This window comes from Xyrauchen texanus, chromosome 37 (genome assembly GCF_025860055.1).
Source record: "Xyrauchen texanus isolate HMW12.3.18 chromosome 37, RBS_HiC_50CHRs, whole genome shotgun sequence".
Lineage (NCBI taxonomy): Eukaryota > Metazoa > Chordata > Actinopteri > Cypriniformes > Catostomidae > Xyrauchen > Xyrauchen texanus.
The window spans coordinates 12905739-12921119 of record NC_068312.1 but is presented as its reverse complement, the minus strand read 5'-3'; the positions used below and the strand labels follow the sequence as shown (position 1 = coordinate 12921119).

The 15381-nt window shown below is 36.2% G+C and overlaps 2 protein-coding genes across 2 annotated transcripts; both read right to left on the bottom strand.

Moving 5' to 3' along the window:
• Window positions 1-3328: 3328 nt before the first annotated feature.
• On the bottom strand, window positions 3329-3846 carry LOC127631274 (H-2 class II histocompatibility antigen, A-R alpha chain-like). The gene is made up of 2 exons (XM_052109346.1): window positions 3525-3846; window positions 3329-3450 (listed from the first exon to the last, which is right to left on the bottom strand). The coding sequence occupies exons 1-2, from the start codon at window positions 3844-3846 to the stop codon at window positions 3329-3331; spliced, it is 444 nt and encodes a 147-aa protein (XP_051965306.1).
• A 2113-nt stretch (window positions 3847-5959) lies between these two features.
• eif2d (eukaryotic translation initiation factor 2D) lies at window positions 5960-15346 on the bottom strand. The gene is made up of 15 exons (XM_052109044.1): window positions 15150-15346; window positions 14312-14502; window positions 14142-14225; window positions 13954-14044; window positions 11908-12015; window positions 11496-11773; window positions 11271-11388; window positions 9981-10026; window positions 9289-9395; window positions 8546-8701; window positions 8370-8459; window positions 8145-8240; window positions 6718-6838; window positions 6386-6560; window positions 5960-6296 (listed from the first exon to the last, which is right to left on the bottom strand). Exons 1-15 carry the CDS (start codon window positions 15203-15205, stop codon window positions 6226-6228), a joined length of 1788 nt encoding a protein of 595 aa, XP_051965004.1. The 5' UTR covers window positions 15206-15346; the 3' UTR covers window positions 5960-6225.
• Between the last annotated feature and the right edge of the window lie 35 nt (window positions 15347-15381).

Sequence of the window (15381 nt, the reverse complement as noted above, 5' to 3'; positions counted from 1 at the left end):
GGGAACTGCCAAAGCAGGTGAGGGTGCATCTTGAGTGGGACCAGCATCGGGAGGTTGGTGGGTTATTGAACGACAAAGTTGAGCTAAGCGAGCTGAGACAGCATCATCTGCAGAGCCCGGTTAGATGCGGAGATTTGAGCCTGCTGACATCCCAATAAAGCTCCCTGCTGAGAGAGGGTGGAGCGAAGAGTAGATTCCTCCGCTGGGTCCATACTTGGCTAAATTGTTCTGTCAAGACAGTGAGAGCGAGACAAAGAGACCCAAGAGCAGAGGAATAGTTCAAAGGATTTATTAACAATAAATATTCACTTCAACTGTGCCGGCGAAGACTGAGGATCCCAGCACCGGCTGAAGTAGCGGGAAGAAATTTGTGGATGCGTGCATGCCGTGGATGCGCAATGGGCAAATCTGTGAATAGTGTGTTCTTAGACAAGTGTGTGTGTTGTGGAAGTCAGGAGCAGATTAGTAGGAATCCTCCGTTGAAGCATAGTGTGGTGCAGAGAACAGTGCACAGCAGACTGGAAGGCAATCACTCAATAGCATGAAATCATCCTCAGAAAATTACAATGAAGAAACACAAGTTAAAAAAAACATTATCCAACAAATGAAGCTAAATGATGGCAAGTAGTGGTTGAAAGCAGCCATGTTACATGTGTTTCATTTGTTTCAAGTGCTAACCTTATTACATTTATATCAATTTGAAACTTTGTTTTTATAACCACTAGGGTATAGCAAGTAGACATTAGCCTAGAGGCAATAATTCTTTGTTGTTGTTTGTCATTATATATCTGAACGGTTCACATTATGCAACATTGGGGGATATTATTGACTTCCTGCTGTTCTATGGTACAACTGTTCATCAAAACCATTAAAAGGAAATTATTGTTGTGAATACAATAAAGAAGAGAGACAATCTGTTTACAAGCATCAGGGTTGCTTTAAGTTCAGTCAAATTAAACCAGTCTGGGAAAGGCCCAAAAATGGGCCAAACCTGCATTTGTGATACCAGCACATTAAAAATGAGGAAGTTATCATGTGATTATTAAATCAGTTTGATAATAGATCTCAAAACCATTTAACTCTTCAAACCTTTAAAGACTTTACTTAAAGGAAAATTGCGGGTTCAAAACAAGTTAAGATCAATCATTTGTGGTGTTATGTTGTTTACAACAAAAATGTATTTAGATTCATCTATCTTTTTCTTTAAAAAAGGCAAAAATCAAGGTTCCAGTGAGACACTTACAATGGAAGTGAATAGGGCCAATTTTTGGAGGGTTTAAAGGCAGAATTGTAAAGCTAATCACATTAGCTTTACACAATTTTATAAAAGCTCTCACATTAATTCATCTGTCAAAATGTGTGTATTATTTGAGCTGCAAAGTTGTTTAAATCATTGTTTTACAGTTGTTTTTGGGATTGCATTGACATTGCATCAAAGTTGTAAAACTGGATATAATTTAGAAAAGTATGGTAAGTGATTTTATCACACAAAAATCTAGTTAACAGCACGCATATTTTTTTAGTACTTGATTCTTTTGAAACAAATAGTATTGTATTGTTTTTGGATTGGCCCCATTTGCTTCCATTGAAAGTTCCTCACTGTAACTTTTTGCCTTTTGCCTTTTTAAAGAAAAGGAGGGATGAGTCTAAACCATTTAATCAACATTATGCCACAAATACCATGATTGATCTTAACTTGTATTGAACCTGGAATATTTCTTTAATATTGGAAACTGTCATACGGTATAATATAGGGCAATATATAACTGAGCTACTGGTATGAAAATGGCAGACTAGTCACAAATGTATACCATCTTTTCAGAGAGTGGAAATTGGAAAATACATGATAGGCATTTTCACTGACATTTCTAAAAGCCTAGTAGATGCTTCTTGGTAAAGTAATTTCTGAGAGCACAAGCCACAGAAAGACTGGCGCTTTGACAAGGTTTAGGCAAGACGTGCTAGAAAGGCTTACATTTAAAAAAAAAAAAAAAAAGCCTTTTACTCAGTGGTTATTATTAGTTTTGTATTATTATTTGCATACATTTCCATACTGTATGTATGCAAGTAATGTCTTCAGATAGTTTAAAATCTTTATTTGAATGTCACAAAATAAATTGAGATTGTTAAAAAAGTTACATAAGTACAGTTTAAAATACAATTCAATAAATATAAGGATGCATGAGAGCAACAGTTTGATGTTATTTGTATTATCCAGTTCTGAATAAAAAAGTCAATGATTCAAATTATACGATATTTTACAGTTAATGAAGCTTTGAGAAAGTGATGTACAGTAATTGAAAGTAAAAAATACTTTTTTGCTGACTTCCAAATTTCCAAGTGTGATGTAGAACAACTTCCAATTTAATGCTATTGTTCACCAAAAAATGATCATTCTCTCCTGACTTTCTTTCTTCTGCAGAAAACAAACAAAGATTTTTAGAAGAATATTTCAGCTCTTTAGGTCCTCACAATGCAAGTGAATGGTAACCAAAACTTTGAAGTTCTAAAAAGCACATAAAGGCAGCATAAAAGTAATCCATATGGCTCAAGTGGTTAAATCTATGTGTTCAGACATGCTATGATAGGCGTTTTCTGAAGGGATATGATAGTTGTGGGTGAGAAACAGATACAATTTTAAGTCATTTTTTATCGCAAATGATCCTCCATGCCCAGTAGGGGGCAATATGCACGAAGAATGTGAATCACCAAAAACAGAAGAAGGAGAAATTTTAAGTGAAACCCACACCTACCGTATCATGTCTGAAGACATGGATTTAAGCACCAGAGTTTTATTACTTTTATGTTGCCCTTATGTGGATTTTGGAACTTCAACATTTTGGCACCCATTCAGATGCATTGTATGGACATACAGAGCAGAGAAATTCCTCAAAAAATCTTGGTTTGTGTTCAGCAGATGAAAGAAAGCCATACACATCTGGGATGGCATGAGGGTGAGTAAAGGATGAGATAATTAAAAAAATTTGGGTGAACTAACCCTTTATGGAGATACAGTATCTACATCTAAATGTAAGCAGTTACTGTATATACAAGCAAAGATGTTCATCCAATCAATCCCAGCATTCTGGAAGAAATTTCCTGAATTTGTAATTTTTTTGCCTTTAAGAACAGTGTAGAGAGGAACATATGGGTTCAAAGAGGATGGGGTCATGGTGCAGGATGGATTTGAAAAGGCTATGTTCTGTTTCCATGTACCCTTGATCACAACAGTTATTTATACAGTATGTGCTGAGTGTACTGCCCACTGTGCCAGCTCTGACCACTTGATGTCTCCTCTTTAAAGGAGAATCTTAGAAGAATAATCATGTTAGTTGCAGTTGTTCCATTTAATGAGAAAGAAAGTTCCAGAAGCCACTCCCAGCAGCCCCAGAAGCAGACCCACTCCACAGAACACAGCTGGATCAACACTGGGCAGACTAACGTACACTTCTGAAACATACAAGCACATGATTGTGACCTTTACAGTTTACATAATTCAAATGTTATCATATGTGGTGCCTCACCCCATATTTTGGTCTCAAATTTGTTCTCAAGTGTTTTATGATACACAGTGCAGCTGTAAATGTCTCCCTCTTCAGGACTGAAATTCAGAGTGGAATAGATGTTGAAGGATCCATCTATTTTTAGAAGATACTTGCTTAGATGTATATTCTCTGTCACATTGACATTGTTCTTGGTCCATGAGATCACCACAGGTGGATGGAAAAGTCCAAATATATGACAGATGAGAGTGTTGGCAATACCCAGCATCACATCATCTTTAGAATATATGGAAGCCTCGGGTCTATCTAGGAACACAGGAAAACATACAGGAGACCGATACATATTTGCATATTAAAAAATGAAACTCTAGATTGTGTTACACTGACCTCAAGGAACAAAACTACAGGTGAACTTTTTTGTTAATGTTTCGCTGGTCAATATGGCAGTCGACACTGACAGCTATGGCGTTGGCGTGGATGTAGCCACTGATTCATTCATTTTATAAGTGAAAATGTGCAATAATGGTGTGGGGGGGGAGGGGGGGGATTAGATATAGTGAGTACTATTCAGCTGATCAAATGATTTCATCATGGCTTTTTGCTCAGTATGCCTTACCTGTTTGTTCTTTTGTGTTGCTATAAGCTTAAGCAGCAGTTCTTGCTTAATTTTTTCAATGGATGCAATTATTTTTATACAATTAATTTTTTTTTGGAGTAAAAAAATTTTGAATGGGGAAAAAATGACTGAGTGCACCTTTAACCCTTGTGCTCTGTTGAAATTATTAAAAATGACCGGCCTATTAAAAATTGCTTATAAATCTCTCGTTATGCTATATTATCTCCAAATACTGGATTATATCTTTTTGTCCATTTGTTTTCCTTCAATTAGCACTGGTATTGTATTTCTTTTGGAGCTTATTGATTGTAGGCCTCATTGACCTGAGTTTTATTTTTGGATCATTTTGGCAATACTAAATGAAATATGAAAACATTCTGTACTATTTATCACACTAGTGTGCTTTAATGTTTATTAAGTTTGTTTTGAAATTCTTTTATTTTGTAAAAAGTGGCATGAAGTCACATTTGTTCAGGAGCATGTTCATTACATTCATGTTCACATATGTGCATGTATGCTTACTATGGGAGAGGTACTGATCACTCCCTGCAGGTCATGTGGAACAGTGTTTTGTAATTCTTCTCAGAGGGCGCCCAAGCAGCAGTATTGGTGTCTCACTAATCTTATCTAATTCAGGTCAGCTCTACTGGGGAGCTCATTCGTTGTATCTCTTGCGTTAGATAAGGGAGTCATCTAAAACATGCAGTGATTCCCCTTCCCAGAATGATAGAGGAAAAACTGATGCAGAGGTCTCATAAACACATCATCTAATCAGAATTGGATCCTACCTCTGAAATGACGGTATTTAGGCAAATATATACTCTCCCTCATACATATTTAAATCTGTTGTAAAAAAAATTATGACAAAATTTACCATTTATGACTCTATAACTCAGAGTTGGATATGAATACATGTAAAATGACATAGAAAAATAGAGTTTGTGATAGAGGGAAAGAGAGCAAACGAGAAAGAGCACAGAATAACATTACCATTTTTTATGATTATGTATTTTAGTGCCTTCTTGTTTCTGAAACCAGTTCAGACCAGAATTTCAGTTGGCTTTGGCTTTTTCTTTTAAAAGCATTTTACCTGGAAATCTATGTTCATTGCTTTTATGTTGTAATGTTTACATACAATTTATTGCATGTAATGACACAGGAATAACTACTATAAAAATTTTAATCGCATACTTTATTTAGCAGAATAGTTTCATATAAAAAAAATGCATTTGCAGTTTTTCCTAAATATAACCACCATGGCATCTGGAGGTCAGCAAGGAAAATGCCTAGCACTAACCCTATAACTCGTGACAACCATAAAGTGTCATAATACTATTTGATTTAATTTTCATCAATATACATGTTGTTTTACCAACCTAACAAACCTGTTTTTGTGAAATGTTTTGCTTGAGAAGTGTGCTCGTGCTATATATTCTTTAAAATACTGTACATGTCACTTGATTTGATATTTTGTTATCGATTGATCGATTTCTTCTGCTGAACACAAACGAAGATAGAAGAATATCTCAGCTCTTTAGGTCCATATAATTCAAGTGAATGGTGACCAAATTTAGGTGAGAACAGACTAATATATAACTTTTTTATCTGGCCCTCTTGGCATGATCATGAATTCAAGTTTAATCACACTATTCCAATTACACTGTGTAATCAAGCTTAAAACCATGATCACCAAGGAGACTAATTTGGTCTGATCTCACCCACTTCAGAAGACCAGATTAAACCACTGGAGTTTTATGGATTACATTTATGTGCTTTTTGGAGCTTTAGAATTTTGGTCACCATACACTTGTATTTTATGTACATTCAGAGCTGAAATATTCATCTAAACTCTTTGTTTGTGTTCTGCAGAAGAAAATCACACATCTGGGATTGCATGAGGGTGTGTAAATGATGAGAGAATTTTTATTTTGGGGTGAATTATTCCTTAATTCCATGAGTCTCTATGTGGCGGAATATAAGATGATTACATTTAGAGATCACTCAGAATGAAATCAGATGTTTTATTGCACAAATGATTTGACCAGACATTGTTACAGTCAATGTTACAGCAACATATACTGTAGCTATTAGTCGAGAGGATGTCTGCTATTTCTTCTTGCCCAGTTTGGGAGCTTTGTCAAGACCTTGCACATATTTCCGTGGGATGTGATACTGATCTGTAACAAAGGAGAAAAAGTTCACTCATAAAGAAGAACAAGACTGCAACTACAAATATGAGCATTTGCCACATTGTGCGTTTCTGTACCTAGCAGCAGTTTGCCAACATGTTGGACCTGGTTTCCCTGGATCTGCACCTGGACCCTGTTTTTGGCTCCTGGGAAATCTTGGATGACGCAGCTGGCCTGGACCCGATGCTGCAGGGTGTCTGCTACCAAAGCTGGGTCTAAACCAAACCCCTCCAGATTCTTTATTATTGTGACCTTAAAAAATATGAAAAAGATGGAGAAAAAAAATGGTATGTTCAATTAGACACAAAAGGTAGCATCTCTCTCCAAAAATCCTTACAATGTTTGATATGCCATTCATAATGGAACGTTTTTAAGTTTATACAGTAATGATATTTGAATGTGTACTTACCTTCTTATTGGAACCTCTAGAGGCTATAGTGATGTCTATGGGTTCCACCTGTCCTTTCTTAACCACAGGACGCTGACCTGGAAACAAGACCTCATGGCACGCCTGCATTCTGCTCAGAGTCCTGTAAACACAGGTCAGATACTGAAGAGTTTAAGAGTCCCTGTTTATACTAACATGCTTAAGCTCAATCTTAAAATAATTGACTTAATGTCTATAAAAATGCTTTTCATGGATTAAAACTGTGATAAAGAACTCTTAATTTAAACCATAAACCATAAGGTGTGGACTACCTTAATAAAAGCCACAGTCAATAATATATTTCCATGCAAGTAAATCAAAAGTCAATTTTGTGTTAAGTTATATGTGGTGCTTGTTAAAGGGATAGTACACCCAAAAATGAAAATTCTCTCATCATTTACTCCCACTCATGCCATCCCAGATGTGTATGGCTTTCTTCTGCGGATCACAAATTAAGATTTCTTTAAAGAAATGTCTCCGCTCTGTTGGTCCAAACAGTGCAAGTGAATGGCGAACAGATATTTGAAGCTCCAAAAAGCCCATAAATGCAGCATATAAGTAATCTATAAGACTCCAGTTGTTAAATCCTTATCTTCTGAAGTGATATAATAGGTGTGAGTGAGAAATAGATCAATATTTGGGTCCTTTTTGACTATAAATCTCTTTTTTTTTTTTTTTTGGTGATTCACATTCTTTGTGCATATCAACACCTACTGGCAGGGAGGAGGATTTATAGTAAAAAGGAATTAAATATTGATCTGTTTCTCACCCACAACTATCATATCTCTTCAGAAGACATGGATTCAATCACTGGAGTCATATGGATAACTTTCATGCTGCTTTTATGTGCTTATTTTGGGCTTCAAAATTTGGTACCCATTTACTTGCATTGTATGGACCTACAGAGCTTAAATATTCTTCTATAAATCTTCATTTGTGTTCAGCAGAAGAAAGAAAGTCATGATGGGGATGACATGAGGGTGAGTAGACGATGAGAAAATGTTCATTATGGGGTGTCTATACCTTTAAAACACACAAACTTTTTTTTTTTGTAACTCGATTGTGCTATGGATGTGAATGATACCTCACAAAGTGTGGCTTATTGAGGTGAGGTGTGCTATTACTTTAAGGGATCAGCCTTTCACTTAGCGGACAATAAAACAGGTGATTGTAAGAGGGACCAAAGACATGTTTAAGGATCAGAATGTCAAGGCTTGGGCATGTTGTATTTCTGCTACAGTAATCAACACCTTAGCAACCACACAGAACTTTCTAGCATGCACACAGCAATGCAATTAATAACACCCAGAACCCGTAGCAACCACAGTACCACCCTGGCATTACTGTTATTGAAAAGCCTCCAATGAAACTGTTTTCTTGAATACTCTTACATGAAATGCACTTGTTACCTGCTAATGAGATCGTCCCATTTCAGCTTCTCCACTTCCTGGTACTCAGACTTCTCCAGTAAGCAGTCACAAAGTGTAGGATTAATATTGACAAAACTGATGCACAAAAGAAAAGAGCAAGTCACTTATATCCAACCCATGGAAGAAACAAATTCATGAAAGCTATACAGTACTGAAAACATACATGACATGCATAAACGCATATATCTTTTTCAAATAACTCACTTTTTGTTGATTTCATGGACAAGTTCATTTTTCTTCACATAATCTGTGATGATATTCCTCACTTCAATGGCCTTTAGAGCCGTTCCCTTTCTAAAACAAAGACACATGGTTAAACCATCAACACACTCACTAATACACTAAAAAACTCATATAACACAATGTATCCAATAATTAACCTTTTCTGGGCATCCTGAAAGAGAGGCTCCAGGCGTGCGGTAACCCCATACAGAGGTGTGATTTCAGGGGGCTGGTATGACACCTCAAAAGTGCCGCACCCCTCCACAGAGTCATTCTCTAGCCCAAAATCCTCGGGAGTCCTGAAAGAACTTAACCTGGAAGAAAGCATGAAGTATAAGTGTTATAAACACACTTGAATTGTGCTGTATTGATAACTTAAGTTCTATCAGGAAGACACGCAGGCTTGAGTGAAGTTTGAGATGCCATTTATTTGATAGATGTAAAACGGGAGGTGATGTCTCTCTCTTTGGCGTAGGCCCCGTCCGGCAGTCCGAGGTAGTTGTACCCGGAACCGTCATGTCCTGCAGGAGATAGGAGGCAGGGGCGAGGAGCCTACCCCCCTGCGGGACAGGGCTCAACTGGTGGTGGTGGGGCGGTGGAAGTTGCAGTGTTAGCACACCGAAACAGCAATGTGATAGATTGTGAGCGGATTATAAAGCATTGGCTTACGTGCGATTGGTTAGGAGTTACCCAGCTAATGATGTGATGATGTGCACCTGCTGGTCTTCCCTCTAGAACTACGCTCCACTTCCATTTACATCAAATGGCAACAACAAATATTTATCTTTTACTATTACATGCCTTGACAACTGGAATTGTTCTAATATAATTTGTATACAATATAAAAATTGTGAACGAGGTGAACAGTTAAATGGTATGACTCAAGGAGAGCACTGCATACTTGGGGTTCTTCCAGTCAACTTCCACAATGCTCTCCACACCTTTACTCAACTCCTTCACCTGAACCAGACTGTAATCTCTCTGCATGCACTGCAGAAACTTAGAGAGCTGGAAAGGTTTGACAGAGAGAGAGAGAAAGAGTTTAGACACACAAAGGTAGTGATAATAAGGCTAATCTGAATGAAATGAAAGAACTCTATAAAGCCAAGTGCACACTACACGACTCGCAGTCTTTTGTTTTCGATCAAGTAGTGTGCACACTACTGACCATGACTGGGTGCATCAACTACAAAACCATTCATCCCAAACTAAAGGTACAATCCCGAATTTCGTTCATTCACAAACTCATGCACATAGCATAGTGGGAGTTTATTTGTGATAACATGTCAACAACAAACAACATGAAAGAAGGGCTTGGGCCATTTCAGCACTGATTTGCACAGAAGGGGTGTAAGAATAAGAAAAAGAGCCTTAAATATTGATGAGACACGGGTGGCAGTTTGAAAAAAAAACTATTGTTTGGCTCCTGCTTGCTATTGCATTGCTCATATCTTGCACTCACTTTTGCTCACACTACAAGAATTCACAGCAACTTGCACGCACAACGATTTGAGATTTCTATTCACAGACTAATAGTGACAGAGGAAATGAGACTGGGTTGTGTAGTGTGTGTGCTAGACTTAAGGTGTTTACCTTTTTATAACTTGATTTCTTAATATCAAGTTGTTTTCCTCGAGGACTGTGGAAACAAATGGTGAGATTTTACATTTCTTAAATAATTGTTTTATGTAATGAAAAAATATCACATTTCAAACTTGGCCAGTTACAATTAACACTAAATACATTAATGAAAATAGACTGTGTATATTCAAAGCAAGACAGTCTACATTCTGGACAATCAGGGCCCTCGGGAAAATATTGCCATTCATAAAAATACGGCACCTATCTACCTGAATGGTGCAGTAAACTCAAAAACTGCTTGCCATGCTTACAATTCTATAACACACTGAAGCTGTATCGTGTAACATTATTAAAGGTATAGTTCACCCCAAAAAAGTCTCTCATCATTTTCATCCCAGATGTGCATGACTTTCTTTTCTGCAGAACACAACTGAAGATTTTTAGAAGAATATTTCAGCTCTGTAGGTCCATACATGGCAGGTAAATAGTGGCCAGAACTTTGAAGCTACAAAAAGCACATAAAAGCTGCATAAAAGCAATCCATACGACTCCAGTGGTTAAATACATGTCATCTGAAGCAATATGATACATGTGGGTGAGAAACAGATCAACATTTAAGTCAATTTTTTACTATAAATTCTCCTCCCTGCCCAGTAGGTGGCGATATGGCGAAGAATGTGAATCACAAAAACACAAGTAGAAGAATGTGAAAGTGGTTAATGAGAGTAAAAAAGGAATTAAATATTGATCCGTTTCTCACCCACACCCATCATATCAGTTCTGAAGACATGGCAGCAGAAAAAGAAATTCACACATTTGGGATGGCACTAGAGTGAGACAGAATTTTAATTTCTGGGTTTGCAATTTTAATAGTCATTTATTCCTTTAAAATACTTTCTCTTATCCCATCTTAATATGCAGAGACAACTTTAAGTAAGCCATTCATAGATACATTTTCTAGAAAACAATTCACACTATGTCTCTGTGGTGCTATAAAATTTTTCAGAACAATCTTTTTAAGTGAACTATGTATGGAGTTTAAATAAGAAAAGTTTTATATGCTGTTTTATAAGAAAAGTCACAGACGACTTTGCGACAGGTAGTCAGTTTACGGCTCTCCCCATTCATTTGTATGGTATCCACAAACGTTGATTTACCGTCATAACATAGTTAAGTGACATCTGGGCCATTATATGATTGTTGTATATATACGTTCTCTCCTATGGTAGATCTGCAGAGGTTGGTTTCTCAGTATATAAAAGTATCTCAAGGTTAAATGGTAATGATAGGAAGGAAAAGTACCAGCAGGCCACCATGTGGTTACGGAGGAAGGTGCTGGTCAGCAGGGGGAGCTCTGACTTTTTCACTTTAGTTTTCAGTGCATGGAGAAAGCACTGTAGCAATAATGCATCCATTTTCTCTGTAGAGAGACAGACACAAATGTCAACACATGAACAGTAAACTCCTACAAAAGAGAATGGCAGATTTGACAGATTAAACAGTAAAAGTTCAGGTAAAACATCTCGCCTTGTGGAGATCTAGAGTCGTCCTCTTCTCCGTCAGTGTCTTCTCCCTCTTTAACTTGAACCATTTCTTCGTTCTTAAACACCTCAGCATCTCGCTCTTCCAATCTCATCTCCTGCATACTCTGACAAGATGTTTTCACTGGTTCAAAGTTGTTCTGTCCATCTCTGACCTCCCCCTCCTCTTCCTCCTCGTATTCCTCTCCCTCTGTTTCTCCCTCCACCTGTGCTGGAGAGTTTGTGACTGGTATAACTGGAGGATTTGACTTATCTCCAAACACCCTGTGGATAATTTGAGGAAGATGTCTAGATCTGTAAGATAAGTCTGTTAAAAGTTAATGTTATACATAAAGTAGCAGCAATGAAAGACCAAGTGAATGTAAGGAAAAAAAATGATGCTTTAATGCAAAGCTCACCACAGATGGTCCATGTATGTGTGTAAAATATTCACTCCTTTTCCCTTCATTCCACTCCTCCTCATCTCAGCACTCGACATGGCTGCAGTGCCAACTGCCACTGGAGCCCTGTAAAACATCAGAACTTCATTAAAATAACTCTTATATTGAGCAATGTTGCTGAATAATTTCAGTTTAAAAAGCTACACTGTCACCTACACAAATAATAATAATAATAATAATAATAATAATAAGTAACACTTTACAAGATGGTTCCCATTTGAAAATTATCTCATCGTTTACTCACTATCATGCCATCCCAGATGTGCAGGACTTTATTTCTTCTGCTGAACACAAACAAATATTTTTAAAAGAATATTTCAGCTCTTTTGGTCCATTCAATGCAAGTGAATGGTGACCAAAATAGTAAAACTCTAAAAGGACATAAAGGCCGATATAAGATCAATATAAGTTGGTGAGAAATAATATTTAAGTTTTTTTTTTTTACTATAAATTTCTACTTTCACATTCTTCTTCTATTTTTGGAGATTCACATTCTTCATGCATATCGCCACCTACTGGCAGGAAGGAAATGTTTAAGTAAAAAATAATTCAATATTGATCTATTTCTCTCACACACTTCCTATAATCTCGCTTCTGAAGATATAGATTTAACCACTTGATTCTTATGGATTACATATTTTATGGATTTTGTGCTTTTTTGTGCCTTTTGTGCTTCTGGAACTTCAAAGTTCTGGTCACCATTTACTTGCATTTTAAGGCTTAAAACCTTTGTGTTCTGCAGAAGAAGGAAAGTCATAGACATCTGGGATGGGATGAGGGTGAGTAAATGATGAGTGAATTTTCATTTTTTAAGGAACTTTTCCTTTAACATAAGATAACAACTTAAGTTAACAAGAACTAACAATGAACAACATTTTTACAGCATTAATTAATATTGGTTAATGTTGATTTCAACATATACTCATACATTGTTTTAAATCAAACGTTATTTGTTAACATTAGTTATTGCACTTAACTAACATGAACAAACAATAAATACTATTTCATTGTAAACTAACATTAACAAAGATTAATAAATGCTGTGAATAATATACTGTTAATTGTTAGTACATGATACTTCCTTTGTTTTATTGTGATTTGGAAAAAAGTGACTATACATTTTTCAGCTAAAATAACTGTTTTATATTGAGCACTGCTTTTGAGTCCTTTCAAATGAAAAAGCTACATTGCCATGTTTTTTGATTTCAAAAAACTGATAGAATTTTTACACCTGAAATCTATTTAAACTTACAGAACCATGGGGATTTTTTATTTTCATTTTGGAATATTTGAACACATGGATATGATAATAAGAGATAATATAAGAAATTTTCTGAAAAAGAAAAATGAACTCAAACTCACGCTGCCTGCATGAGCACCATAACTCAACATGGAGCATGTGAACTAAGCTCTAGGGTACAGCTCTGACACAACTAGTCTTTTTGAGTTGTTTAAATGCAAATGGACATATAAATATAGGACAATCCCATATTTAAATATATATATATATATATATATACACAAACACCAATCGGGCTGGTTTGAGTATTTCTGTACTGCTGTACTGCTGATCTCCTGGGATTTCCACACACAACAGTCTCGCTGATGAGGGAGGTCAACAGAGAATGGCCAGACTAGTTCAAACTGAAAAAGTCTACAGTAACTCAGATAACCACTCTGTACAATTGTGGTGAGCAGTATAGCATATCATGTTACATTTTAATATTTTACTAAAATTAAGTACTGTGGTGATAACTATAACAAAGTGTGCTTACATGCAGATCAATAAAACAGTTACACAGTATGTGCATATATTAAACACAGTAACCCAGACACTGTATAACCAATATGACTTAACAAATCAAATTAATATTTTTGTAAGAAAAAGTTAGACCCATTTGTCCAGTTTTGATATACCTTTTAGTTCAGAATCACTGAGGAATTGCTGAGTCTATACAATAATTAAGTTCATGTGTAAAAGTGAAATTTGGTGGGTAGTACTACCTGTTTGCCACAAGCCTGACAGCACAGCAATCTCCTTGATCTACTTCAGGAAGGCCACTGGCAGACACCACAACCCCTGGCAACATGAGATCTGCAGAAGAGAAATCAGTCAGACACTCGCTTACTGAGATATACAAATTCATACAAAAAAATGTAATAATACAAAAACAACACAAACATATAATGACCTGCTCCTCCAGCTAACTTCTGCAGAACAGGTGGCCATGTGGTGAATGCTGGAAGCATGGAAGGACATCGCCACAGTGTGTACACTGAAAAAAGACAATGAGATACTGCTACTGCATTTACATAACCACCGGCATTCACAACAAAGACTGGGGGTAACCAGTACACCCACCTGTAGGGAATAGCTGTTTCTCCATCTGAAAGAATATGGGATTTTTTTGGAGCACGTAAACAGTGACTGCATCTCCCTTATGTGCATAAATCTTCACAATATTTAGCTCTTCTTTATTTGGGACAAGTTCGTTAAGATCCTCCATTGACAGTAAAGGGAAGGCAGTGGAGATATCTGCTCTCAGCTTTCTCCTGTATATGCAGAAAGGATCACAATGACATGGAATAAAAAGGTATGATCAAAATAAATGCACTTATACATGAGGATTTCTTACATTACTAATTTAAGTCAAAGTGGAGCACAAATTTGCACATTAATATATGAAATCAAATGCAACATATGACTGAATATCATGGGAGAGCATATATTTCTTGAGTCATCTCTTATAACAACATCTTCATATTTCAACAGAACAGGTTACCGTCACTTGAGACTTAATTAACTAATAAGAGCAATATCTTTATGAAGAAGGTTCTACACAGCAGCATGGCAATACATTTGTAACATAGCAGTAGCGCATCATAATACAGTTACATTAGTTGAAATTAATAAATGCATTAGGTATCATGAACTAACAATTAACTGCATATAACAATGGGTTTGCTAAAGGAATGATTGTGCATTGATTTCAATGAAAGTCTAGATGTGTACTTAAGATAATCCATGAATTACCTAATGCAGGTAATCAGACGTATTTAGAAAGCTTATTTAGAATTATTTTAACTCATATTTAAAATATATATATATATATATATATATATATATATATATATATATATATATATATATATATATATATATATATAATATGAATAATCTACAGTAACTAGTTGAATACCTGTCAGATCCCTTGATTACCGTGTTAGATCTCACACGAAACGCTTTGGCGAACATCTTGATGTTCAGATAAACACGTATTTGTCAGAGTCAGCTTAAAACTTTTGAGTTTGAGATATTCTCTATTTTTCCATTTCATAAAAATGAGCTGATAAGAGTAATTTAATCGTGAGCTGCATGCAGGTGCAGCGCTTGAACGTGTCCGAGTGGAAACAGCGGTGCTTGTAAAAGTG